Here is a 25,046-nt window from a genome sequence, read left to right as displayed (position 1 = left end):
CTCGGAGCTCACCAATTAAGTTAGACTGGCTGCTAGCAAGCCTGGCGGACCCTCCTAGTTCTGTCTCCCTAGGGCTGGGTCCTGAGTATGTGCTGCCATGCCTGGCTTTCTGTGGTTTCTGGAGACGACACTCGGGCCTTTTGCTTGTCACTTGACTGACTGAGCCACCTTCCAAGCCCCAGACATTTTCTTTGTACAAGGTTTAGGTTGGGGTCACTGCAATACAGTAAGATGTTTTAAAAGTCTCAGCTTTAGGGTCTGGCAGACTGGATCTTAGCTGTTTGGCTTGCTTTGGGCTTCAAGTTCTTCATGGTGTGTGTTGGAGGGTATTACACAGTTTGCATGCAAAGAAAGGGTAGCTAAGGCCTGCTATAAGTGCAGACACAGGAGATGAGTCAGTCCTTTTCTAGCCCATAGCATGACAGAACTGTGGGAGAGACAATGGCCAATAGAAAGGTGCAGAGACACAGTACACATTCAGACAGTAAGCAGGGACCTGTTGGCAGGGCTCGAGATGCACACATACACACACACACACACAATAAATAAACACACACACACATATATACACATATATATATGCATAAATACATATACATACATACATACATACATACATATAAAATGAATGAAGCCTGTGGTTCAGCCCAGGTCTCTTCAATCTCTCTTCATCTCTCTCTGTCCCCTCTTCCATTCTCCACCCCCTCTAGCTTCTCTCCAAGGTCTCATGTAGCCCAGGTTGGCCATGACACTTCTCTCATGTGCTAAGATTATAGTGTGTGCTACCAAGCCTGGCTTCTCTTTAATGTCCAGGGTCTTATTAAGAAACACCCTACTTAAACAAGTAAATAAAGTCCAAATACCAGAGGGTAAAGGTAGCTGAGAGTTAGTGCTGCAGTTTCACATATGCAACGAGAAGTGACAGCTTCCAGACTCACTGAATATCTGACCCAAAGGCTGTGGGCTGGACTTCTCAAGCTCTGGACTGCTTTAGACAAGAACAGTGGGCTCCATAATCAATCAGTTTCCATCCACTCCCACTTACAAGACTATCTTCTGCCTGAGCTACATGTCCCTGAGCAGTTCATCTTCAGGTGCTCAGACTTTACCAAGTGAAGGAGGTCAACTCCTCCCTGTTAGGAAGTGTGTTAAATATTTTGAACTCCTGAGATTAAGGCCAATTGTTACTAGGATTAAATTTATTTGTATTTAAGCAACTCTAAGCAGCTCAGGTGTAAGTTATTAATTAATGAGCAGAAAGGTAAATGCTGGCTAGGGCAAATTTGTATGAAGCATAATAGTAATCCACCTAATTGTCAAGTGTGGTGTCCCATAAAGAGGCACAAAAGCCACCTCTTTGCCTTCCAGGTTTTTCTCTATTATCATGTAAAAACCTAGTGAAGAGAGGAGGGTAATCCCAACAGTGGGCTGAGGCAGGAGGATTGCTATGAGTTTGAGGCCAGCCTAGTTACAGAGTGAGACAAGGTTCCAAACAAATGGACGAACCAACAAACAACCCACCCTCACACCTACTCAGAGGGCAGTAAATTTGAATGAGCAAACAGCTTGGAAATAAAGTAAATGTACTGTTTACTTAAGAGAAATGACTTCAGAGTCTAACAAAAAAGTCATCTGATCTCTTCCCCTGTCCCGAATCCCCCCAGACTCTGAAAGGACAAGTGCACCACTCTGGAACTCTTTTATTATGGATTTATTTGCTTCAAAATTGCTCTCGTGTCCCCAGTGAGCTGGATAAGAACTTCTGGGTCTAAAAGGAATTAGGTCACTTTATTTTTTTCAAGTGCTGCAACATTCAAAAAACAATTTTGGAGTTCATGGGTGGGTGGGGTAGCACCATTTAGCATATCATAAGAGGTGAGAAAATAATTTATACTATTAAATGTCTAAGAATAGAGTAGGAAAGAACACCTTAAAATTCCCCCATCTGGACAGACCCTGAGCTGAAGTCACACTCATCTGTGAAGACAAATGTTTGGGCTGCGACTGTGAGACTATGGATCCTGACCTTGGGTTTGGCTGGTGAGAGCTTCTGGATGCTCTAAGAATGACAGGATATACACCATCACTCGGCTTGGGAGAATCGTATAACCATCTCTGAAATCCCAACCCTCCTGGTTCTCCGAGGGGACTGCCTTAATCTGATCCCCAACATTTTTTTTTTTTTTTTTTTTTTTTTTTTATTTTTGAGACAGGGTCTGTCTACACGGCCCTGTTTGTCCTGTAACTCTATGCAGATCAGGCTAGCCTTGAACTCATAGAGATCCTCCTGCCTCTGCCTCCCGAGCGCTGCCCAATCCTTTTAAAAAACAAGCATGTGAAAAACGTCTCTGCAACATCTCACATGAGCATTTGTAGCCTATTAATAGAAACAGAGAAAGCAACAATGGATGTGAATTCAGACATGCAGCTCACAGTACAGCTGTGAGTCTCTGGGTGGCTGTGCCCTAGGGGCCACCATGCAGGCGACATCAACCGGAAGAGGGTGTGAACCCCAGCAGCTGCTCGATAGGTTTAAACCGCCACTCATCAGCCTCCAGCTCTTCCACCAAGCCAGCCAGTTTTTCCATCCGAGCAACTTGCTGATCTGTAAAGAGTCAGAAGTGACAGAACACAATGGGGCGTTTCCTGTGAGACTGTCACCAGTCACCAATATGACCCCTGGTCTGGAATTTGTAGACGGGCTTTCTTTCCCGCTTGAGATTTAGTAGTGGGGTCTTACTTAAGTAAGTCTGAAGACTAAGAACATCCCCAACCATCCTCCAGTCACCTGCATTACATCTCCCCTTGCTTGCAATGGTGGAGACTGACCCAGGGTCACGTGCTCCCCCATGGAGCTGCATGAGCTTCCATGTGTATGTGTATACATGTATGTGCATGTGTGTCAGGCAGATGGTGGTCAGAGGTTGGCATTGGGTGTTTTCCTGAATCCACGCATTCTCATTATTTTTTATTATTTTTGTCTGTGTGTGTTTAGGGAAGCCAGGAAAGGGTGTCAAATCCCTTGGAACTAGAGTTACAGATGGTTACCAGCTACCATGTGGGTCCTCTGGAAGAGCAGCGCACGCGCACGCACACTCGAATACACGCGCACGCGAGTACACACACACACACACACACACACACACACACACACACACACGGAGGTGGGAGAGACTTAAGATTAAAAATAGCAAGAAGCAAGGAGTTCAAGCCTAGCACTTGGGAAGGACTGCTCAGAGTTCCAGCCTGGGCTACACAGTGAGTTCTAAAGGAAGAAAAAAATAATAAAAAGAATAGTAAAGGAAAATACAGCTGGGTGGTGGTGGTGCACACCTTTAATCCCAGCATTTGGGAGACAGAGGCAGGCAGATCTCTGAGTTTAAGGTCAGCCTGGTCTACAGAATGAGAGCCAGGGATACACAGAGAACCTTGTCTTGGGAAAACCTAACAACAAACAAAAAAATCCAGTTATTACAGCCTGGAGTCGAGTCTCATGGTGGAGCACATGGCTAGCATGTGTCATTGAGCCTCAGCTCTGTAAAAGGACAATCGCCATCTCGTACTCTCAGTATGTGCTGGATTCTAAAACATGGAGCTAGATTCAGTGGTTATGTCATATAATCCCAGCACTCAGGAGGCTGAAGTGGAGGGACCTAGAGTTTGAAGCCAGCCCCAGCTACATCATGAGACACCTAGGAACAAAAACACAGTATAAACAAGTCCCTGCTCTCCACGCCACAGGGATTCCCCTTCAGAGGCTCCCATGGGATTCTCCTAGGAGGAACGGTCTGGAGCGTAAAGGGTTCCCTGGTACGTATACATCACCAGGGGCTCAGGGCACAGACAGGAGCTGCACAAATGCTAGAAGAGGGTGGGACATGAAGGGAAGCAGTTCGAGATCTCAGAAAGGGTAGGTAAAGGCAACAGAGGAGCAGGAAGTGTCAGTTCCTGAGAGAACTGAACCAGGGACTTCAACTTCAAACCTCCAAGGGCGTTTTTAATCTGGACAAGATGAATGTTCTTCAATTCAGAAAGGCACTTAAAACAGTACGAGGCTTTTGCCACAGCACAGCGACCTTTCAGAACTTGTGCTTCTGCTCCCGATAAACGTACATTTGTAGTCAAGACAGCAGCTCATGCACTTACCGTGCTTCACCTGTTTAAGCGTGGACGCTACTTGATAGCTAAACACTGACTCACAGAGGAACCTCTCAGAGCCATCTACGAGAGAAAGGACACCGGCGGTAGTTTTAATGGCTTCTGGAAAAGCATTCTTCCCTTGTGAAGACATTTGAGGTCTAAGGTGTTTCTGGTGTGAATACAGGGGGCCCTTTAGAACTCTCTTCTTTTTCTTTTTTTAAAGATTTTATTTATGATGTATACAGTATTCTACCTGCATGTGTGCCTTCATGTCAGAAGATGACAACAGAATACTTTACAGATGGCTGTGAGCCACCATGTGGCTGCTGGGATTTGAACTCATGACCTCTGGAAGCCCAGCCAGTGCTCTTAACCTCTGAGCCATCTCTCCAGCCCTAGAACCCTCTTCAATACCTAGAATATCAAAATAGTCCCACTTGTTTGAGAGTTCAAAAATAGTGTTACAAAAACAAAAACAAGAAACCTTAGCTCAATGTCCTGGTCACCACTGCCCCCCTCCTGACCTCAACAGCAGGCAAACAAGGCAGCTGACACACTCCGCTATGTGGTACTTGTGTGATGTATGACAAAACTCCAATCACTTTATTCTAAAATGCAGAGCCAAGGGAATAACAGCTGTTGGCTTTTAATATATCAAATTATACCACCATGACCATCACAGAACACTGCTGGGAAACTCCACTCTGTAAACACCAATTGTAACCCACATCTTCCAACTGAACCAAGCCCTGCAATCTGAATGACTAAGGAATGGTCCGAGTTCAGAACCTAGCACTGAGCTGGTGCTGAGATCTGCCAACAAGAAGGTGGCTAGCTCAGTCATGATGCTCAGAGGGCGATTGGGAAACATGACACTCGTCAGTGCAAAGGCTGATCTGGCAAAACATATCCCCAAAGACACACAATTCACGTAGGAAAATTCCACCCCCCGGGGCAGGCGTTTCATTACCAAAGTTCTCAAACAAATGGAAAGAGAGGACACAGCTGTCTCTCTCAAGGTAGTAGTTCACACCAGCACTGCTAGATGTCAGCACCCACTCATCAGGCATGGATTGGTGTGTCACGGGTATTAAGTGCCAGGGAGCTACCAACACATTCTGGCCTCATGCTGAGTTTCACACAGACCTTTCTTTACAAGTCCTGGTGATCAAAGGGAAAAGTACAGCTACTGACTCTATCTGGATGGTGTGAATACACAACCAAAAAGGCTTCCTGCTAATATTATCTTCAAATCAATGGGGGGGGAGCGAGAGAGTGAGATCAAGATCACTCTTAGGATGAGCTGTCTGTAAGTTTTAGTCTCTTTTCTGCACCCCTTGCCTCTGAGTGGTGTACAGATGTAGACATGCTGATGACATTGTGAAGTGTGTATCTAGGCAAGAGCAGAGAGCAGTGGGTAACTCTAGATCCCACCAAGGGGAGGGAGCTGCTGAGAACTTGACACCAATGATGTAGTTTATTATGTTCTTGCAGGGAAAAACATACTGGCATCCTTCTTAAAGGGCTCAACTACAACTCAGGGTTCACTTTGCAAAGAGCAAAGCATAGAGAAGCAGAGCTGGCCTCCCAGATGGTTTGACCCTGAACTGTAGGAAGTGGGAATTATGGGCTGGAAGAATCAAGTGACATGTGGGGAAGCTCCTGGAAGTGCTATCTCCCACTTTCAGGTAATCACCAGAATAAAGGGCCTAAGTCATCTCACTGGCCTATCTCTCTTGGTAATGAGTTCCAAAGCAAAAAACAAAAAACAAAACCCCACAAAAAACAGAAGCTCACCTTCCAAAAAGGTGGGACCTGGGTATCACTGTCCCATACTTCAGGCCTGAGACTGCATCCTGCTCATGTGTAGCTTTGTATGAACTACAAAGCCCACTGTTTCTTAAGCCACATCCTATCAGATGTAACATCTACCAAGCCAAAGGCTGGGATTTCTCCAGAGAGGAGTCAGCCAGAGGCGACGGGTCTTCTATTTACAATTGTAATCAACACACGGGGCAGCTGTGCATCAGGGTGAAAAAAGTTCAGTAAATGGCCCAACTCTAACACTATCACCAATTCCATTAAATGCAATGCTATGGAAATTCATTTAAAAGGTATTATTTCCCAGTAGGAAATTAGACAATCCCAGGTGATTTGTAAATCAGTGGCCTGTGAGGTCCCTAAAATACAGCCACTTTTGTCTGGGCTGGAAGACAACCTTTCATTTATTTGCTTACTAATGACTGGGTGAGAACGATCTCCGCTGAGGGTAGGAGACAGTTAAAGCTTGCTTCGTGCTGCTGTTAGCAGACAGCAGATGCCCCATAAAGTTCATGCAGGAGGTTAACTACAGGTTGTTTGCATTTACTATCCTAGATTTGGGAGCAGGCAACATCATCAAGTTGAACCTGTTGGGATTCTGACACACACCCAACCTTGACTCCTGAGTGCCCTTGCTCCTTACTCTCCAAGGCGACCTTGCTATGTTCCCTTTCTTTTTACAAAGTCCCACCCTTTGCCCAGGCTGGCATGGAAGTCTCTCTGTAGCACAGGCTATCACTGAACTCACAGCAATTCTCCCGTCTTTGCCTCCTGAGTGCTGGGATTACCTGAATCTATCAACATGGTTTGTTTTCACTTTCCTCTTCTATTACTTGGATGTAAGAAGAATGGGGGCTGGGCATGTAGCTCAGTTGGTAAGGTGTTCAGCTAGCAGACACTGAGACTTGGGTTTGGTCCCTATCACGGAATAAAAGAGACATAGTGATATATGCCTGTAATCTCAGTTTGGGAGGTAGGAGGAGAAGGAGTTCAAGGAGTTAGAGGTCAGCTTGGACTACACAAGACTCAAAAATAAACAAATACAACTACGAAGAAGAAATATGGTTTGATGCATGCATATTCACTGTACAATAGTGTCACCTCCAAATCTGACACCATTGTTAACACTCATTTAGGAGTGTTACATGGAAGGAAATACACAAGTCATACGCAAAGACCGTGCCACTCCACAAAAGAGACCTGAGCACCTGTTGATTTAAGTATCCATGGAGATGAGGCATGTGTGGAATAGGGAGGTGGTGGTGGACAGGAGGGGAAGCAGAACCAAATCCCAGCAGGTACTATGGGGTAATGATGGTCTTTTCAACTTTTAAAAATTTGACATTTATTTATTTATGTATCAGAAGTTGTGGGGTGGTTGGAGGACAATTTTTGGGAGTGAGTCCCCTCCTTCCACCATGAGACCCAGGGATCAAACTCAGGTGGTCAGGTGTGGTGGCAGGCACCTTTTACGTGGTGAGATGGCTGTATTCTTGGTATTAAATGGTATGTCAGATACTTGATTTAGTGAAGTCAGTTGTTTTCCAGTCTGTCTTTAAGTGTAAGCAGCTTTGAAGATAACTGGGGAGACGCTGGGATGAAGGAGGACTACAACTGTGAACCGTGCATTTAAATGGAACAAATCCATTCTACAACAGAATCCAATCAATTCCCCAATGAGGGAAAGAAAATGACCAGATATAACCCTGTTAGGATACCAGCATAAGACGAACTTAAGTGACTTTTTTCTTGAAGCAGTGTTAAGCACCGATTCTCTTCTGCTCTATAGAGCTCATTAAGCAACCTGAGTACCTTCAACTTGTCATTTGTTGTGTGGGAAACTTCCTTCACCACATCTCTGCTGCAGAGAGCTAAAGTCCTGATTTACTTTAGTGCCAAATATGGAGACAAAGCCTCTACTTCTAGTCAGACATGGTGAGTATTAGCACAAACGGAGACAATAAAAAGGCAAGGGCGAAAGTGCGCATGCCTGATATACCACCTTCCCAACCACACATGACCAATCACATGCAATCTACCCCAGAGCCTTATGGTGCTAGAGTATGCCTCTTTTTCTGTCACAAGTGATTCTTCTGTTTGTCCTGGCTTGCTAGGCATGCAGCTGGGTCAAAGAGTGCTTGCCTACTGTGCATGAGGCCACTGGGTTCAATCCCCAACACTACAAGAAAGAACCAGTTATGGTGTTTGGCATTTTTAACTCGAAACTGTTTTTTTTTAATATCTTATATAAATGCACAATGATCACCTTCAAAGCCAGCCCCCAAATATAGTTGGTGCCTTTCTCAAAGACATCTCCTAATTAATTTAAAATGTCCATGCAAATATGTAAGATTTAAATAAGAAAAGACCATTTTATAATTCAACATAAAAATGCATGACTCAACTGATTTTGAGCCCTTAATAGGTTCTTTGCCAATGTTTTTAAAATATGTGAAGACTCTCTCATGAGAAGGCCCTGGACACTGGTCAAAAAACAAAGATTCCTGTCCTAGTCTAATTCAGGATCTCTAGGGTGAGCCCAGACACGTGCTTTTTATCTTTTTGTTTCTTTTTTGAAAAGAAAAAGGGTCTCATTGTACAGCCCTGGCTGGCCTGGAATTCACTCTGTAGACAAGACTGGCCTAGAATTCAGAGATTCGCCTGCCAAGCAACACATGTTCATTTTAAGTGTCTCATGTGAGTTTGATTCGCCTACAATGAATTACCAGCCTAGCTTAACACAAACCTTTTGCATTCCAGGCACCACCACCGTTTCATGACCACTGCCTGTGACATATTTCTGGCCAGCCAATCTGCAAATGTGTGATAAGATGGTGGCTGCAAATCTGTCTCCAGTGCTATAAAAACCATTCAGTCACACAGTGATGGCCTGCAGTGGGCCACAAGAGTCACCTTCACAGAGGTAACTAGATTACCTTTTATCTCCTCTTTAGGCCTGTCTCATGGGGTTAATCCATCTGTAGACACTCACTAAAAGGAAACTACATCAAACAGGGGCCACAACAGAGTACCTGGAGTGGACATCAAGGGGGTTCCTAGCTCCAGTGCCAACCCTGGCCAGCTCACAAAAGGGCTTTGGCTTAACCAAGTCTGGAAGGCCCTCCAGCCTAGCTGCTTTACATTTCTCATGCATCGAAGGTCTGAAGCCAAGCACTCAGCAAACAGGGCATGACATCACCTTCTAACATCTCTCCGGCTCCTTTGGGGTAGGTGAACAGAGCTTTCCGTGGCGGGGCCAGATCTGACACACTGAAGCCAGATCCGGTGACAGAACTCCCACTGACCCCGCCAGCTGAAGATGAGGAGGAGGAGGCAGCCATTCCTTCCAGTAGAATTCTCTCTTCACTAGAGAAAAACAAAAAACAAAAAACAGCAATTGGAAGGTTTATCAAAGCCAGGTTGACAATATCTCATTCTAGTCCAGTAGGGCCAGCTTTCCTCCTCTATCCATATATTTTTATGTCACTTAGGTTTTGAAGCAAAAACATGTTTGAGAATAGCTTGCCAAGCTGGGTGTTGGTGGTGCACACCTTTAATGCCAGCACTCAAGACAGAGATGGGCGGATCTCTGTGAGTTCGAGGACAGCCTGGTCTCCAGAGTGAGTGCCGGGATAGGCTCTAAAGCTACACAGAGAAACCCTGTCTCGCAAAACCAAAAGAAAAGAAAAGAAACACAAAGAAACCCTGTCCACCCCCCAAAAAAAGAAAGAAAGAAAAAAGACTCCTATTTTCTCCCAATAGCAACTTGTGGTATTTGGAATTGAATGTAGATGATTTAGGAGTTAGGAAGGGTGATATGTCAGTGCCAAGGCAAAAATGGGCCTAAGTATAAATATCCCTGATCCACAGGACAGTTTGTCTTGGGCGCATCCTCACTAAGCCGTACCAAGAAGTTCACTCACCAAGTTTTCCAAGTAAGAGTCCAGAATAACATTCTGTTCTGTTCTCAAGGAAGGAAAATTGGTTAGGAAATACATATTGGCACTTTCATTAAGAAATTGTTAACCTTTTCATCTAAATGTAATGCCTAAATCTAACACTTGATGGCAACCAAAACAAAGTAATTCAGGAACTGATCTCAGAAACTATGGCTCTTGATGAATTGAGTATCTGTGGGCTTAATCCTGGGTCGTATCTGAAAACCCAGATCCCAGTACTGAATACATGACTTCCCACGAAACTTCAGAACAAGAACATGGCCTCAGAAGCATATGAAATTATATCTGTATCTCTCTCTCTCTCTCTCTCCCACACACACACACACACACACACACACACACACAAATATTTTTGTTGTTTGTTTATTGAGACAGGGTTTCTTTGTGTAAGTTAGGCTGTACTAGAGCTAGCTCTGTAGACCAGAATGTCCTCGAACTCACGGACATCCACCTGCCTCTCCCCCCCAGGTGCTGGGATTAAAGGTGTGGACCATTGCTGCCTGGCTATTTTTTTTTTTTTAAGATTTAAGATTATAAATAGGTCACTGTTATAATATTTCAGAATTAAAAAGAAAAAAAATTGGCTTTTTATAAAAGAGATTTCTTTTTAAAAATCAACCCCCTCACTCTTCATTACAAGGACCTGTACATTTTAACTCCCAGTCTCCTAAGGCACAGTGTTTAGTCAGAATACCACCACTACCACCTGCTGTAGTAGGCACACAAGGCAGGCAGGGTATTGGCACTTGGAACAGCAAGTCTCTGGACACATCAGTCATTGAAGAAAATGCCTAAGTCTGAGCATCTTAGCAGTGAGGGGGCAGTTCCACTATGCAGGACTTTTTTGAACAAAGTAATTTTCTCAAACTAGTTGAATTCACCAGTGGTGAGGAGGGAGATTTGGTAAAAATAGTTTCTTTAAATAATAAGAATTATGAACCTGGAATAATAGATGGAGGCAAACCCCTTGGACCCAGACTAGGGTCCCAGTTTATCACTGTCTCAGCAATCCCACAAAGGGAGAGCAGGAGGATAGGCGACTGCACCACGCACAGCCTCGCTTGGCCCACCTGAGGGGTAGCAAAATCTACACTTGGTCATCTATTTTTTTTTTTTAAATCTAACCAAAAACCTCTTTTAAATCTAATATATAAGCCAGGCGGTGGGGGAGTACACCTTTAATCCCAGCACTCAGGAGGCAGAGGCAGGAGGTTCTCTATGAGTTCAAGGCCAGCCTGGTCTTCAAAGAGAGTTCTAGGACAGTCTCCAAACCTTAGAGAAAAACCCTGTCTTGAAAAAACAAAACCAACCAACCAACCAAACAAACAAAAAACCACAAAAAAACCCAACAAACCAAACAAACAAAACCCCTAGTATATAATTTAAAAATAGCTACTACTATGTTTTTACCATCTAGAACTTTGTCACCATGGAAATGTTCACATATTCTAGATCTGTCCAATACAGTAGCCATGAGATTCATGTTGTGGTTATTAAAGTAACTGAAGAGCTCTATATCTACTTTTAAATGCTAAATAAAATTTCAATAGAACATGTGGCTTGTGGTTTCTCACTGGATAATGGATTCTAGCCTTTAAGTGGTGTGCACCCGTGTAGGATGTTCCAGGTACTCAGGAGGCTGAGGCAGGGGATTGTATAGCCCAGACTACACAGTCTGTTTCAATAACAACAGGCAATGGTTAATTTTTACATTACATAGGTTTTAACACTTTTTTTTTTAAAGATTTTATTTATTATGTATACAACATTCTGCTTCTTCCATGTACACCAGAAGAGGGCACCAGATCTCATAACTGATGGTTGTGAGCCACAATGTGGTTGCTGGGAATTGAAATCAGGACCTCTGGAAGAGCAGTCAGTGCTCTTAACCTCTGAGCCATCTCTCCAGCCCCCAGTTTTAACACTTTTAAAAAAGACTTATTTATAGAGAAGGTCTTAATTTGTTGGCCTGGAACTAATGATGTAGCTTGGTTGGCCTGGGCTGAATGAAACTCATGGCAATGCCACTTAGTCAGCTTCCCAAGTGCTGGGGTCACAGCCATGTGCTACCATGTCTGGCTTAAAAATGATCTTTAAGGGCTGAAGAGATGGCTCAGGGGTTAGGAGCACTGGCTGCTCTTCCAGAGGTCCTGAGTTCAATTCCTAACAACCACAGGGTGGTTCACAACCATCTATAATGAGATCTGGTGCCCTCTTCTGGCCTGCAGGCATACATGCAGGCAGAACACTATACGCAGAATAAATAAATATTAAAAAAAAAAAATCTTTAAAATGAATTTTCCAGGGCTGGAGATGTTCAGTTAGTAGAGTGCTGGCCTAGTATGCAGGAATCCCTGGGCTCAGTTCCTAGTACCATGTAAACAAGGCGTGGTGGCAAAGAAGTAAAATTCTAGCACCTGGGAGGCAGAGGTGGGAGAAGCAGAAGTTCATGTTCATCTTTGGTTCTGTGCTAAGTTCAAGGCCAATCTGGGATACATGGGATGCCTCAAAAAACCAAACCAAACCAAACCTAAACCAACCAAACAAAAAACCCAACAAACAGGAAAAACAAAACCAAGATAAAAAACAAAACTAAGATAAAACAAACAAACAAAAAATCCCAACAAAAACAGCTCCCCTCTGTTATGGGCAGAGAGAATTTTTCAGAATAGTTTTCACTCAAGTTTCCTGCTCCCTAGTTCTGACATACTTGCTATAAAATGTTGAGCGCAGGGGTACAGCTTAGTGGTGGAGCACACGCCTCCAGCACTTGAGGCTCTACTTTCAATCGACAATGTTTAAAAACTTGAGAATGTTATGTTCCTGTAAATCCTTTATGTCCAGAGCATCTGTTTTCCTTCTAAGGAAAATGGTGAGTGGCATCTGAGATGGTGGCTGCTGTTTCCTCACTATATATACAGCAGTGACGTGTGCTTGTCAGAGAATCGGAGCTTGGTTTTAGTTCCACCATATGTCCATTTATAGGTTGCACTAGTCAACACTGACATGGGATAATGAAATAGCAAGGCTATTGTTATCATTAGGCTATTATAAATGCAAACTCATTAATGATCTTTTTAATTTTCCTTTTTTTTTTTTTTTTTTTTTTGGAAACAGGCTCTCACTGTGTAGCCCTGGCTGTCCTGGAATTTGCTATGTAGTCTAGGTGGCCTCAAACTCAGAGCTCTGCCTGCTTCTCAGTGCTGGTATCAAAGGCGTGGCCACCAAGCCCAGCTCATTAATGATATTCTTAATTTTGCTCTTAGGTTACTTTCCGAATTGTACTGGTACACATCAGGTACCAACCTTTCATGTGGGATTTATAACTGCTCCTTTGCACTGCACTGGCTTGTCAGTGTTCCTTTAAAGATTGATGGACGAAGTCCAAATGTCTATCCGGACTCCCAGTGGGATTCAAATGAAGCATATAGCCAGACCACTCAGCCTCTTCCCCAGAGAGAAGCTCTGGCTTTACTCCCCCCAGTTCAGAGAAGAACCCCCAGAGAACTGTTTATTTTTCTCAACTATGATTTTAAACTCTGATCTTTTCAACTTCCACCCTGATAATGTTCTATTTAGTTGCTAATGCTTTGTATTTTGTATTTTGAGATCAGCTGCCGTTTCGGACAGAGCATCTAAGTGGCGGCCAGCTAGCTTCAAAGGCTAGCCACAGTGACTCCAAAACTGAAGGTCATCAAAGGAACTTTTCTTTCATCCTATTTTCTTCCCAGTTCTCAGAACTACTATAGCTCCATATACAAAACAGTTGGGGTGGAAAAACAGCTTGAAACCAGCACAAGGTTAACTTTAAAAAAGCCATTTTCTGCTGAGATGCAGAGACATATCTGCAAGATGTCTGGTTCTAAAGATTTGCTTAAAGACTTTTTTTTTGTTTCTTCTTTTGTTGGTGCTGGTGGTGGAAGCCAGGGCCTGTGAATGTTCCACCCTGAGCTACACCTTCAGTCTCTAGTTTTGAATGCCATTAAGGGGGTAAACAGGAGTTAAGCTAACAACCCTAGATTGTAAATGCTAAGTATAGGGGTTAACTAAGTAATTAGTGTAACTCTTAAGTAGCCACTCATTTAAGTATGTTCACAGAGTGCTTATACAGTTCCACTGACTTCCTAAAGGTCATCCAAGTTTTGGAGCAATGGCTTCTTGATGTGCAGCTGTGCATGAGGGCAAGCTAGCACGGTGAAAGGACTGACTATGGGGGTTGAAGAGCTGGGTCAGAGGTTTTTAAAAGTGCTTGCAGCTCCTGCAGAGGACTGCAGTTAGGTTCCCAGTACCATGTTTGGTAGCTCACATTCCCCTGCAACTCCAGCTGTGGGGCAATCTGCTGGCTGCCTTCTTCTAGCCTCCTGCTCAAGAGTGTCTGTCTGTCTGTCTGTCTGTCTGTCTGTCTGTCTGTCTGTCTCTCTCTCTCTCTCTCTCTCTCTCTCTCTCTCTCACACACACACACACACACACACACACACACAGGCACGCAAATAAAAATAAATCTTTAAACATGAACTGACTATAACAAACTGCCTGCCTAGGTCTGTATCCTGGCTTTGCTATCTGCTGTGTGACTGGACAAACTGACTTTTTTATTCCTTAGATGCCTCACCTGTAAAATGGAATCAATACAAGTGCCTACCTTGTTAGTGTGTTATGAAGATGAAATTAATGTAGGCAAAGCAACTAGAACAGCTTCAGGCTTAGGAAAAACTACATCTTAGACAAAACACAAATCAGTAATAGGTATTGGCACTTTTTTTTTTTTTTTTTTTTTTTTTTTTTTTAAGGCTCTTGCTTTGTAGCCCAGACTGTCCTTCAGTTCCAGATCCCGATGGGCTGGCCTACTGAGTGTTGGAATTACAGGTATGCACCATTACACTCAGTTTTCCCTATGCACAGCCCAGTTTTTCATTCTTATTAAGTTCTAACACAGGAAAAGTTCAAATTCTCTTTGACATAGCTATGTTAAAACTCCTGGAAGGGAAGGGTCTGTCTGCTCAGGAGGCTGACAATGTTATCTTTTATGCACTTCACACATTCTACCCTCGGTCAGCATGTTCCCATGCTCACTTTGTTTATATCTTATTAAGAATCCTGGAGTGGGGATGGGAACATGGCTCAGTGGATGAATTGCTTGCACTGGGCAAGTTGGGAATCCCTTGAACTTACTTAAAAGCTTCCCAGATGGGGTAGCTGCCTGCCATCCCAGCACTTGGGAGTTAAAGATAAGCAATTCCCAATAGCAACATGGTTAGCTAGATTAGTGGGAATGGACACATACATGCTGGCTTCAGGGAAGCTATGAAAGCTATGTAGGAAGACATCAGATATCAGTTTCAAGTCTCCAGATGCACAGGTGCGCACACACATGTAAAAATCTAGCCTGTGATCCTGGGTCTGGAGATATTATAGTTCAGGGGCAGAGTGTCTGCTTACTATGTGTGAGGCTGTGAAAAGAATCCTGTCACTTGGAGAGCAGAACACAAATCACCTTTGTATCCTTGAGGCATCCCATAAAAAAACAAAAAACAAAATAAAACAAAACCCTTATCACAATGTTTCCTGGATGAAGGAGTGACTTATAAATAATAGAACAAGAGCTGGCAGTTCAGTAGACTGCAGGGGACAGATATGATTGGAGTCATGAAGGTCGGTCCATCCTGTTTTGTTTTTTTCTCACTGGGTGGAGTATGCAACTTTGCCTCCCAGGAGGCTGCTAGGCCCATAAGAGGCACTCTGTAAAATTTTGCTTAAATGCTGATGACTGAGTATCCAGGAACTTCAATGTATGAGAAGATGGGGCTGCTGACAGCGGGAAACGCTCATAGGAAAAGTAATGATCTTTGTGGGACACAATGTGGCTTGGTTAAATACTTACTTTGTGTACGACAGAGATGACCTTACACTCATAAATTACCCTCTGCTTATTTTCTTAAAAACAAACCAAAAGGGATCCTTCTTAAAAATTAAATCTCAGAATAAACCAGACGCTTAAGTCGATTCGGATCCAGTACAAAGGCTAATTATGACAACCGTTGGGTTCTACCAACAAATCATTCCAGTGTGTTCCACCTAAACAGATGGGTCACCACCCCAATCAAATAGCTGCAGCAACTCTAAGGGTGGAACGAAGAAGGAACAGGGCCGGGTCCGGGAGGAGTCAGCGCACTCGTCATGGCTACGCCACCTCCACCCAAGGTACTCGCTTCCCACCCAGCAACTCGGGAGGAAGCGAGAGGCTTGCGGCCGTCCCACTGCGCAGGCGCCCGCCCTCCGCGCGCACGCTCAGTTCGAGGCGCTCGCCTTTGCACACGCCCGGTGCGGGAGCGTCTCCCGGGTCTCTTGCCACCCTCTCTGTTAGTCCTGGCAGGTAGGATCGTCGGGCTCAACTCCCCACCGAAGGTTCTGGAAGCCTTGGCTACTTACCCGAGTAGTTTGTGCACTCTGCCTGGCAGCCCCGCCCCCTGGACCAAGCGGCGCGACTTCGTCTCACGACGACGTAGACGCGGCGTGCGCGTGCCCGCCCGCGCTGTGCGAGTCTTATGGCGGCGTGCGCCCGCCCCTGCGGCGGTGGGGGTTAGAGGGCGGCGCTATCGCGCATGCGTGGCGAGGGCGGGGCCGGAGCACTTACGGGGAGCACTTCCGGGCCTCCCGCACCCTTTCAGCTTCCGCGAGGGCTGCTGTTGCAAGTGTTTTCTGGTTCCTTCCTCCTGGCATAGGGGTTCTTTGTTTACTTTTATGATTATTGAGGACTTCAGCTTCTCCCGCGATAATTACACGAAGGCGCATATATATATTTATATATCCCTCTCCCAACCTCCATGACCCAGGGCTAGTCCTGGGTTTCCGTCCTTGTGCGCAGTCTCTCTGCCTGGAGCTGCCCAGGAAAGGTAGATGAGTATGCACCTCAGCCACCCCATGCTCAGGGCCCAAACGTTACCTTTTAAAGGCTGCTGTGGTACAGAGCTTGTGTTTTGAAGTGGGGGGGGGGAGATGCTGAAGGAATAGCACACCGGGGGGTCTTGTCATATGACTGCTGGTAATTGCATCCTCTCGTCAACGCTGACTTTCTCGGTTCTCCAAATCACAAACCCTCTCTCTTGGTTCTGTGCATGCGGCTACCCATTAGTGACTCGGCAGATGGCTGGACCAAGCATTTATGCCGAAGGGATTGTTATGTTTTCTTTGGCACTTTTAAGTACATGGGCTTGGAAGACCCAGCCATCTGTGATGGGAGCATGGGTTAGAGACTTCACCCACCGCTAGTTCATAAGGAGCCTTTGTTTCATAGCTATGTGATGCACAGATTGTTGGGCAGTGACCTCCAGAAACTGTTCCTTCTCACTGATGTGTTGGTCTAAGAATTACGTTAAGTGGTATTTTAGTACTTTGATAGGGAAATTAGATCTGGTTGTTAGTGCCTTTAAAAGTACTTACAACTCTTCCGTGGATGTTGTATGAATGATTCCTCATTGTATTTTTATATTGGATAGAAAGAACGAAGCACTTTGCCCGTGGTTAGGTAAATATCAAGACCGCACCCCCTTTAGGTTAATCAAATACCTATGGTCTCTCAAAGTCACTACTAATTCCTCTTATTGGAGGGCTGGTAAACAGATTACAAGTTGCTGTCTAGAGTGAGTCAGGAGGCTTAATAGGATGGTGGAAAATGCAATCTTTGCCTTTTAAAAGTTTATATACAATGGCAGGCCAGTGAAAATGACACTATTTTTGCTTAGGATGTGCTATGAACACAGTTATTTCCATTTGGGCTACATACTGGTCCACATGCAAGTTTTTTTTAATCTATTTTTTATTTTTAATAAAAATTTTAATCTATTTTTAATCTATTTCATTTATTTATTTTGTCTGTTTGTATGCTTCCTGGCTGCGTGTGTAGTTCAGAAGACAACCTGGTAGGAGTCAGTTTTCTCCTTCTACCATATGGGGTCGTCAGCCCTGGGAACAAGTGCCGTTACCGATTGAGCCATCTTACTGACCTAAGTTTTTATTTCTAATTTAAAAAGAAGGTAAAAGGATGATTTGTTTTTCAGGACTTTACTAGAATATCATTTGGAGAAAGTGTCATGGATGTTCTGCGCCCACAGCTTATAACAATCGATGGTCGGAATTATAGGAAGAATCCCATCCAGGAAAATTATCCACATGAAGATGATGAGGGTTTCTATCAAGGTAATCCTAGTTGCTCTTAAGCCAGATGAGAAGTAAAATGTTCTTTGTACCACAGGGGCAATCCTTTGTTTCTTGCTCTCCAGTTGCTCTGACAAAGCTGCTTTCAAACAAGGCATTCTTGGTTGCATTTTATATGTCAAGATATATTTCATCTTGTACAGAGGCTTAAATGGCCATGAGGAGTAATTTTATTCATTTTTTAATTTTCCCAGTCAGGGTTTCTCTGTGTAGCCCTGGCTCTCCTGGAACTCACTCTGTAGACCAGGATGGCCTCAAACTCACAGATTCACCTGCCTCTGCCTCTGCCTCCCGAGTGCTAGGATTAAAGGTGGGGCCCAGCACCTCCCAGCTCATTGTTACTATTATTATATTTTAAATTTATTTAACTTTATCTTATGTACATTGTTGTGAAGGTGTCAGATCCACTGAAACCAGAGTTACAGACAGTTTTAAATTGCCATGAGGGTGTTGGGGTTTGTACCCAGGTCCTCTGGAAGAGCAGTCAGGACTCTGAACCGATAAGCCATCTCTCCAGCCCCCTCATCATTATTTTTAAGGGGGTGTGTGTGTGTGTGTTGGTGTAGGTGTGATCATGGATGCCCAAAGAAGTCTGAAGAAGGTGTTGGCTCTCCTGGAGCTGGAGTTACAGGCGGTTATAAGCCACCCTGTGTGGGTGCTGGGAACTGAACTCAGGTCATCTGAGCAGTAAGGGCTCCTGACTGCAGAGCCCCCAGGTGAAGTAAGTGCAGTTAGTTATTACTATTAACTTACAATGTTCTATGCCAAAATTAAGCCCCTTTACTTGTGAAATTGTAAAAGAATATGAATTATTTATTTGTTTATTTTTGAGACAGGGTTTCTCTGTGTCCCCCTGGCTGACCTGGAACTCACTCTGTAGACTGAGAGATCCATCTCCCTCTGCCTCCTTAGTGCTGAGATTAAAGGCATGCACTAACCAGATTTTTTTTTTTTTTTTTTTGACTCTGAGTCTCTCTATTATGTTACTCTGCTTATCCTGGAACTTACTGTTAGGCCAGGCTGGCCTTGTGCTAATAGAGATCCTCCTGAGTGCTGGGATTAAAGGTGTTCATCACCTTGTCTGGCTAAGAAAATGAGTTACTGAAATAAACATGTAAGGTATTTTGTTCAGTGTCAGGTAATATTAACTGTTGCTACTATGGCATGTTTTCTTTCTTCTTTGTAGTCATGCATTGACAGTTCCAGAGACACAACTAACTTTATTTTAACATATGGTAATTTTGTAGATGATAAACTAAATAGTTGAGGTGGGTTATAAATATTTTCAGGGTAATGACCATATGGTTAGATTTAGCCCACAATCAGGGACTTTTGGGTTCTTTGCAGCTTTCCCTTTTTGGTTCCTCAGGATTTCCACTGGATCTTAATTTTGAGAGATCACTTTCCCCTACTGTATGCTGTCAACCTTGAGCCCCTTTATTTTTCCTTTATTTTTCACTGTTTTTCTTTGTGTGTGTCTCTCTCCTCACTATGTAGCTCAGGCTAGTTCTCTTCCTGCCTCAGCCTCCCAAATATTGGAACTCCTCTAGGCATATGTCACTGTGCCTGGCCTCTCTTTTTTCTCTTTTGAGGTTTAAAGGAACAAATTCTCCTAGTATCATTCTTATTTATTAATAATTCATTGAAATAAAACTGACTTCTAGACTTTAAGAGGGTGAGTTCATATTGTGTGAACTTCATTTCAATAGAATAATAGTAAAACATGTTGTTTCGGGGCTGGAGAGATGGCTCAGAGGGTAAGAGCACTGACTGCTCTTCCAGAGGTCCTGAGTTCAATTCCCAGCAACCACATGGTGACTCACAACCATCGTTATGAGATCTGGTGCCCTCTTCTGGTGTGCAGATGGAAGCAGAATGTTGTATACATAATAAATAAATAAAATCTTTAAAAAAAAAACACAAACACACACACAAAGAAAAACATGTTGTTTAGGCATCTTAACTTTCTAAAAGAAAACATCTAAATATTGGCATGTATATACTGCTTTCCCAGGGTTCCGAGACTGAAGGATTTAAAATAACCATCATGTTCTTTTTATTCTTTATTTCTCCTATGAGCAGACGAGGTGTGTGTGTGGGGTGGTGGTGGTGGTGGTGGGGGTGGTGGTGGTACTAAAACTAAAGCAGTAGATAAGCTGCTCTTTGCACTTGTTCTTGTCTCCTTAAACCCTGAGAGTGATTGACAGCTGGAAGGAGGCTTTTTTTCCATTGAGCAGCAGCATTCAGAGTTGTTATGGTTTCTTTGCAGACTCCATGGAATATTCTGATGAGCCCTGTGATGCCTATGAGGTGGAGCAGACCCCTCAAGGATTCCGGACCACTGTCAATGCCCCTAGCCTGCTCTACAAGTGAGTGAGTTCCCCATCAGCTTCATGGGATAATAGCACTTCCAGGAAACCCAGCAGGGAGCCAACCCTTCAGCCTTTCAAGCTTACTGTGAGGCTTGATTGCTAATGATAGAAGAGTTTAGTATTTTGTGTCCTGAAATGTCAAAGGACTGATTACAGATTAATGTAATCATCCTGTGTTCATTGCCATATCCTGTTGACTCACTTTTAAATGTCCCCTGAATCTACTGTTTATCTTTACTGCTGCCTCTTTCTTTTCTATATGGCTTTCTTTTTTAAAAAATATGTATTAAATATGTCTGTGTGAATATTTACCTGTATGTATGTACACTACCTGTGTGCCTGGTGCCCAAGGAGGACAGAGGGATTTGCTGAATCTTCTGGAACTGGAGTTAACAGGGAGTTGTGAGCCGCATGGTGTGGACACTCGAAACCAAACCTGGGTCCCCTGCAAGAGCAGCAAGTGCTCTTAATCACTGAGCGTCTCTTCAGTCTCTCTGTGGATTTCTTAAGATAGCTCCAACAGTCTCTCCACATTCCTACTCTCTTCTTAGCCCTTCACATAGGAGATGGAATGATTTAAAAACAATTTTTTTGGGGATTTGTTTTCATACGAGTTGTTTTGCCTGCATGTGTATCTGGACACCTGTGGTATGCAGTACCTGTGGAGGCCAGAAGAGGTCGCTGTATTCCCTGGAACTGTAGTTACTAGCCTCCCTGTGAATGCTAGAAATCTAAGCGAGGTCCTCTGGAAGAGCAGTGCTTTTATCCACTGAGCCCATCTCTCCAGCTCCCCACCCTCCCTTCAATTTTTTTTTTTTTTCCTTTTTTGAGACATGGTCATGCTTTTAGTTAAGGCTGACATGGAACTCTTGAGATCTTGATCCTCCTGCCTCAGACTTCCATTTACTGAGATTACAGATATGCATCACCTCATCAGACTTGGAATGATCTTTTTAAAAGGGAAATCTGATTATTTTACCACTTCTGCTTAAAATCCACCTGTGTGGGCTTGTGAGATGTCTCAGCAGGTAAAGGCACTTACCATGCAAGCCTGGCAATCTGAGTTTCATCCTGGGAACCTTTGTAGAGGTGGAAGGTGGGAACAGACTAAGGGTTTCTCCGATCTCCGTGCAATGTGCTGTGGCAGGCATGCCCACATATGCACTTATGCATACACATACACATTAGTAATACATTTAAAAAACTCTGTCCGTGGTTTTCCACTAGAGATGGAATTGTGGTTCATTAAAGCAATGGCCAAAATTGTGAATATGCCTTAGCTGATTCTGCTTTTTGTTTGTTTTGTTTCTTTGCTTTCTTTTTGCTTTAGGTCTTTCTTTGCCTTAAGGTTAGAAGACCCACCTGGTATTTTCAGTTCCTCATATGTGCTGTGGTTTTTTCCAGCTTTTGAGTTCATGTGTGTGCTGTGTCCTTTGCCTCAGTCTTTCCTCTTCTTTACCTGGTTATATTCTCCCTCCCAGAGAAGCTTGCTTTGATCCCAGCCATCCCTCCAATCACTGATTATCCTACTGTATGCTTTTTGATAATAATGCCTCTGCTTGAGGTTTGTAGTGTTTATCATATTCTGTGTTGGTATTCATCCGTGTGCTGCTTGCTGTCCCCTCCACAGATTGGACGCTTCTGGAAGGCAGGGGTTTGTCTGATCATTAATCCTTAGAACCTATCAAGACTGCTGTGCCTTTTCAAGGATCACTGTTGTGAATTGCTTATGTACGTTGTGGTCACTTCAGCATGTGTTTGTGTGCGTGCTCTCATGGTCTCCTCTACATTAACCACTAGTAGAATGTTGTCAGAAGCTAACTGGCTTCTTTTGGGCTTGCCTGGGAAGATCATCTGGTCTAAAAAGTCATCAGTCCTTGCTGGTTTTCTGTTATACTGGATGAGTTAGGTCCACTCAGGGAATAGAGCTACAAATACGGAATCAAATGTATTTGAACTCTAATAGTTTCATCCTGGAGAATATTCTGAAATACCTGCGGCGGATAAAATTCTCCTTGAATGCAGCCAGATGGGAAACCAAAGCTAAACCCTGATGGCTCACTCACTTTCTTCCTAGGCTCTGATGACAGTCTCTCCTAGGAGTCATGATTTCTGAGTGACATGACTCAGCTTCCTGAAAAAAAACGTAACGAGTGTAATATGTCTTATTGTACATAGGTCCTACTGCTGAGGTGTGTGAAAATTCCTTGGATGTCTAATTCTGATGATGGCCTTTTGCATTCTGTAGACTCTTAAGTTCTTGTGTGCCTGATGAGCATCTGGATGATTAGATTAGATGTTGGACCCACCAAGTCCTAATTAGTAGATAACATTCACTGAGAAGATTCTCCCAGAATCCCCACACTTTTCTTTCTTTCTTTCCTTTCTTCTTCCCCTGGACTGGAACTTGCAGTCTGCCTGCTTCAGTCTCCCAACTGCTAAGATTACAGGTGTGTGCCACATGACTGCTGGGAGATTTCTTGCTTAATTTCTATGGGCTTATTTGGGTCAAGGTTTTGCAGTGCTTGGGATGAAACCCAGGGCCTCTTTTCACATTGTGGGATAAGTGTGGTACTCCTGAGCTGTAACCCCAGCTGAACATCTCATTTTTGGAAAAAAAAAAAAACAAAACTGGCCTATTACAGTATTAGTTGAAATAATTAGGCTTTGTTATTCCATGTAAAGACAGCTGACTGGGGGTCACGAGCTAGCTGAAGCCGTCAAGTATATATAAAGTCTCAGGTTCAGTTCCCAAATGCTTCTCTAAAAGAATAGTTTTAGACATAGTTACCTGTGGTATTAGGTGTGTAATTGAAATTGTAGAAGTTGAAATAATGTTAATGAACAGGGAGGTCTTTCCATTAACTTTACCATCCTGTGATAGTCTCTCAGTGCTTTATAGACTCTGAAACTTCTCTCCTGGGATCCAGTAGTCTCATTCGTGTTAGCACTTCTAATACTGTGGGTTCCGGAAGATAACCTTAGCTTGTCAGGATTGTTTACACTATAGGCCCAGGCAAAGAACATAACCGATTTAGTAGTAAATGGCTGAAGTGGGGTAGATTTCAGCTGGGGGGAATGGTAGGGATTGTGATGGGTTTGACCTATTTGCAGGGGGAGGTTGAAAGTTGTTTCCACTCTGGTTGCTGTGAGTCATCAGATTGCCAGTATTTCAGAACCTGTACATGCACAAACATATACAGTATATGATATGTATAGCAATGATATATTATTATAATATATATTATATCTATGTTGAAATCTCCCAAACAAAACACGGAGTATGTGCTGTACTTAATTCAGGGTTACATGTTTACTTTCTATTCTCATTTTTTCTTCCTATTTCTCATTCTCTCTTCTCTCCTTCTCCTCCCCCTTCTTCCCCCCCCCTCTCATCCCAGTATCCCAGGCTAGTCTTGAACTACTGATCTTCCTGCCTCAGCCTCCTGAATGCTGATTCTAGATCTCACCAAACATGGCTCTTTTTGTGCTCTACAGGCTGTCTGAATGGTAACTCCTGATCTCTTTCAAAGCTCTTTACTCTTTGTGGTGGTTTGAATGAGAATGGTCCCCTTAGGCTCATATATTTGAATGTCTGGTTCCCAGATGGTGGACTATTTAGGAAGGATTAGGAGATATGGTTGTGTTTGAGGAGATGCTTCCCTGGGATTGGGTTTTGAGATTTCAAAAGCCCACACCAGGCATCTCACTTGTGCTCTTTCTGGTGTTTGTAGATAAGATGTGAGCCCTCAGCCACTGCTGACAGTGCCCTGCCTGCCTGCCTGCCTGCTGCTGTGCGTCTTCTGTTTACACACTGACTCAGTAATGGCATCATTTGCCTGTGAGTGAAGAGAGCATGTTCTATAAAGCTTAGTGACTTATAATTTTCTCTACTAACACTTTACTGAAGTGTTTTTCTATAAGGGAGTGTCTCTGGACATATGAAACTTAAACTTTTTTTTTTTTTTTCATATTATAGGCACATAGTTGGAAAGAGAGGGGATACCAAGAAGAAAATAGAAATGGAGACTAAAACATCTATTAGCATTCCTAAACCTGGACAAGAAGGAGAAATTGGTGAGCTTTAGACATACTTTACATTTACACTAATTTCTTTTTATTTATTACAGATGTGCAGAAACACACCCAACCTTCAAATTTTTAAAATTATATTTATTTAGTGTGTGTGTGTGTGTGTGTGTCCGTGTGTGGGTACATAGTGCCATGACACATTTATGGAGGTCAAAGGACAATGTACAGGTGATGGGGGAAATGCTTCTGTGTATGTGTTTGTCTTATTGGATGATAAACTACTGTTTGGCCAATGAGGCAGCAAGTTAGGTGGGACTAGGAGTCAAAGAGGATTCTGGGAAATGTAGTAAAGAGGGTTAGTTGGTTCTCTCCTTCCAGTATGTGGGTTCTGGAGGCTGAACTTAGGTTGTCAGGCTTGACAACAGTAAGTGTCTTTATCCATTGAGCCATCTCACTGATCACTCCCTAATCGCCTCTCTTTTTAGACAGGGTGTCATGTAACCTTGAC

At 43.5% G+C, this 25,046-nt stretch overlaps 2 protein-coding genes across 6 annotated transcripts in view; one reads left to right on the top strand and one right to left on the bottom strand.

Moving 5' to 3' along the window:
- Positions 1-1,685: 1,685 nt before the first annotated feature.
- On the bottom strand, positions 1,686-16,500 carry Anapc16 (anaphase promoting complex subunit 16). Its single transcript, XM_027388317.2, has 4 exons — positions 16,350-16,500; positions 9,161-9,327; positions 4,147-4,221; positions 1,686-2,605 (listed from the first exon to the last, which is right to left on the bottom strand). Exons 2-4 carry the CDS (start codon positions 9,300-9,302, stop codon positions 2,490-2,492), a joined length of 333 nt encoding a protein of 110 aa, XP_027244118.1. The 5' UTR covers positions 9,303-9,327; positions 16,350-16,500; the 3' UTR covers positions 1,686-2,489.
- Positions 16,140-25,046, top strand: part of Ascc1 (activating signal cointegrator 1 complex subunit 1) — an 89,173-nt gene continuing 80,266 nt past the window's right edge. For 2 of the 5 annotated variants that reach the window (XM_027388315.2, XM_035452242.1), the window contains exons 1-4: positions 16,558-16,813; positions 17,978-18,116; positions 20,404-20,503; positions 24,486-24,583. In XM_027388315.2, the coding sequence (XP_027244116.1) occupies positions 18,011-18,116; positions 20,404-20,503; positions 24,486-24,583 (304 nt within the window). In that variant the 5' untranslated portion in view covers positions 16,558-16,813; positions 17,978-18,010. Of the gene's footprint in view, positions 16,294-16,557; positions 16,814-17,977; positions 18,117-20,403; positions 20,504-24,485; positions 24,584-25,046 lie in introns of those variants that run through there. The other 3 variants (XM_027388314.2, XM_027388316.2, XM_027388313.2) reach the window with 3 other exon arrangements.

The sequence above is a fragment of the Cricetulus griseus genome (assembly GCF_003668045.3).
Source record: "Cricetulus griseus strain 17A/GY chromosome 1 unlocalized genomic scaffold, alternate assembly CriGri-PICRH-1.0 chr1_1, whole genome shotgun sequence".
In the NCBI taxonomy this organism is placed as follows: Eukaryota; Metazoa; Chordata; class Mammalia; order Rodentia; family Cricetidae; genus Cricetulus; species Cricetulus griseus.
The sequence above is the reverse complement of the archived record's forward strand: the minus strand, read 5'-3'. Positions and strand labels throughout refer to the sequence as shown.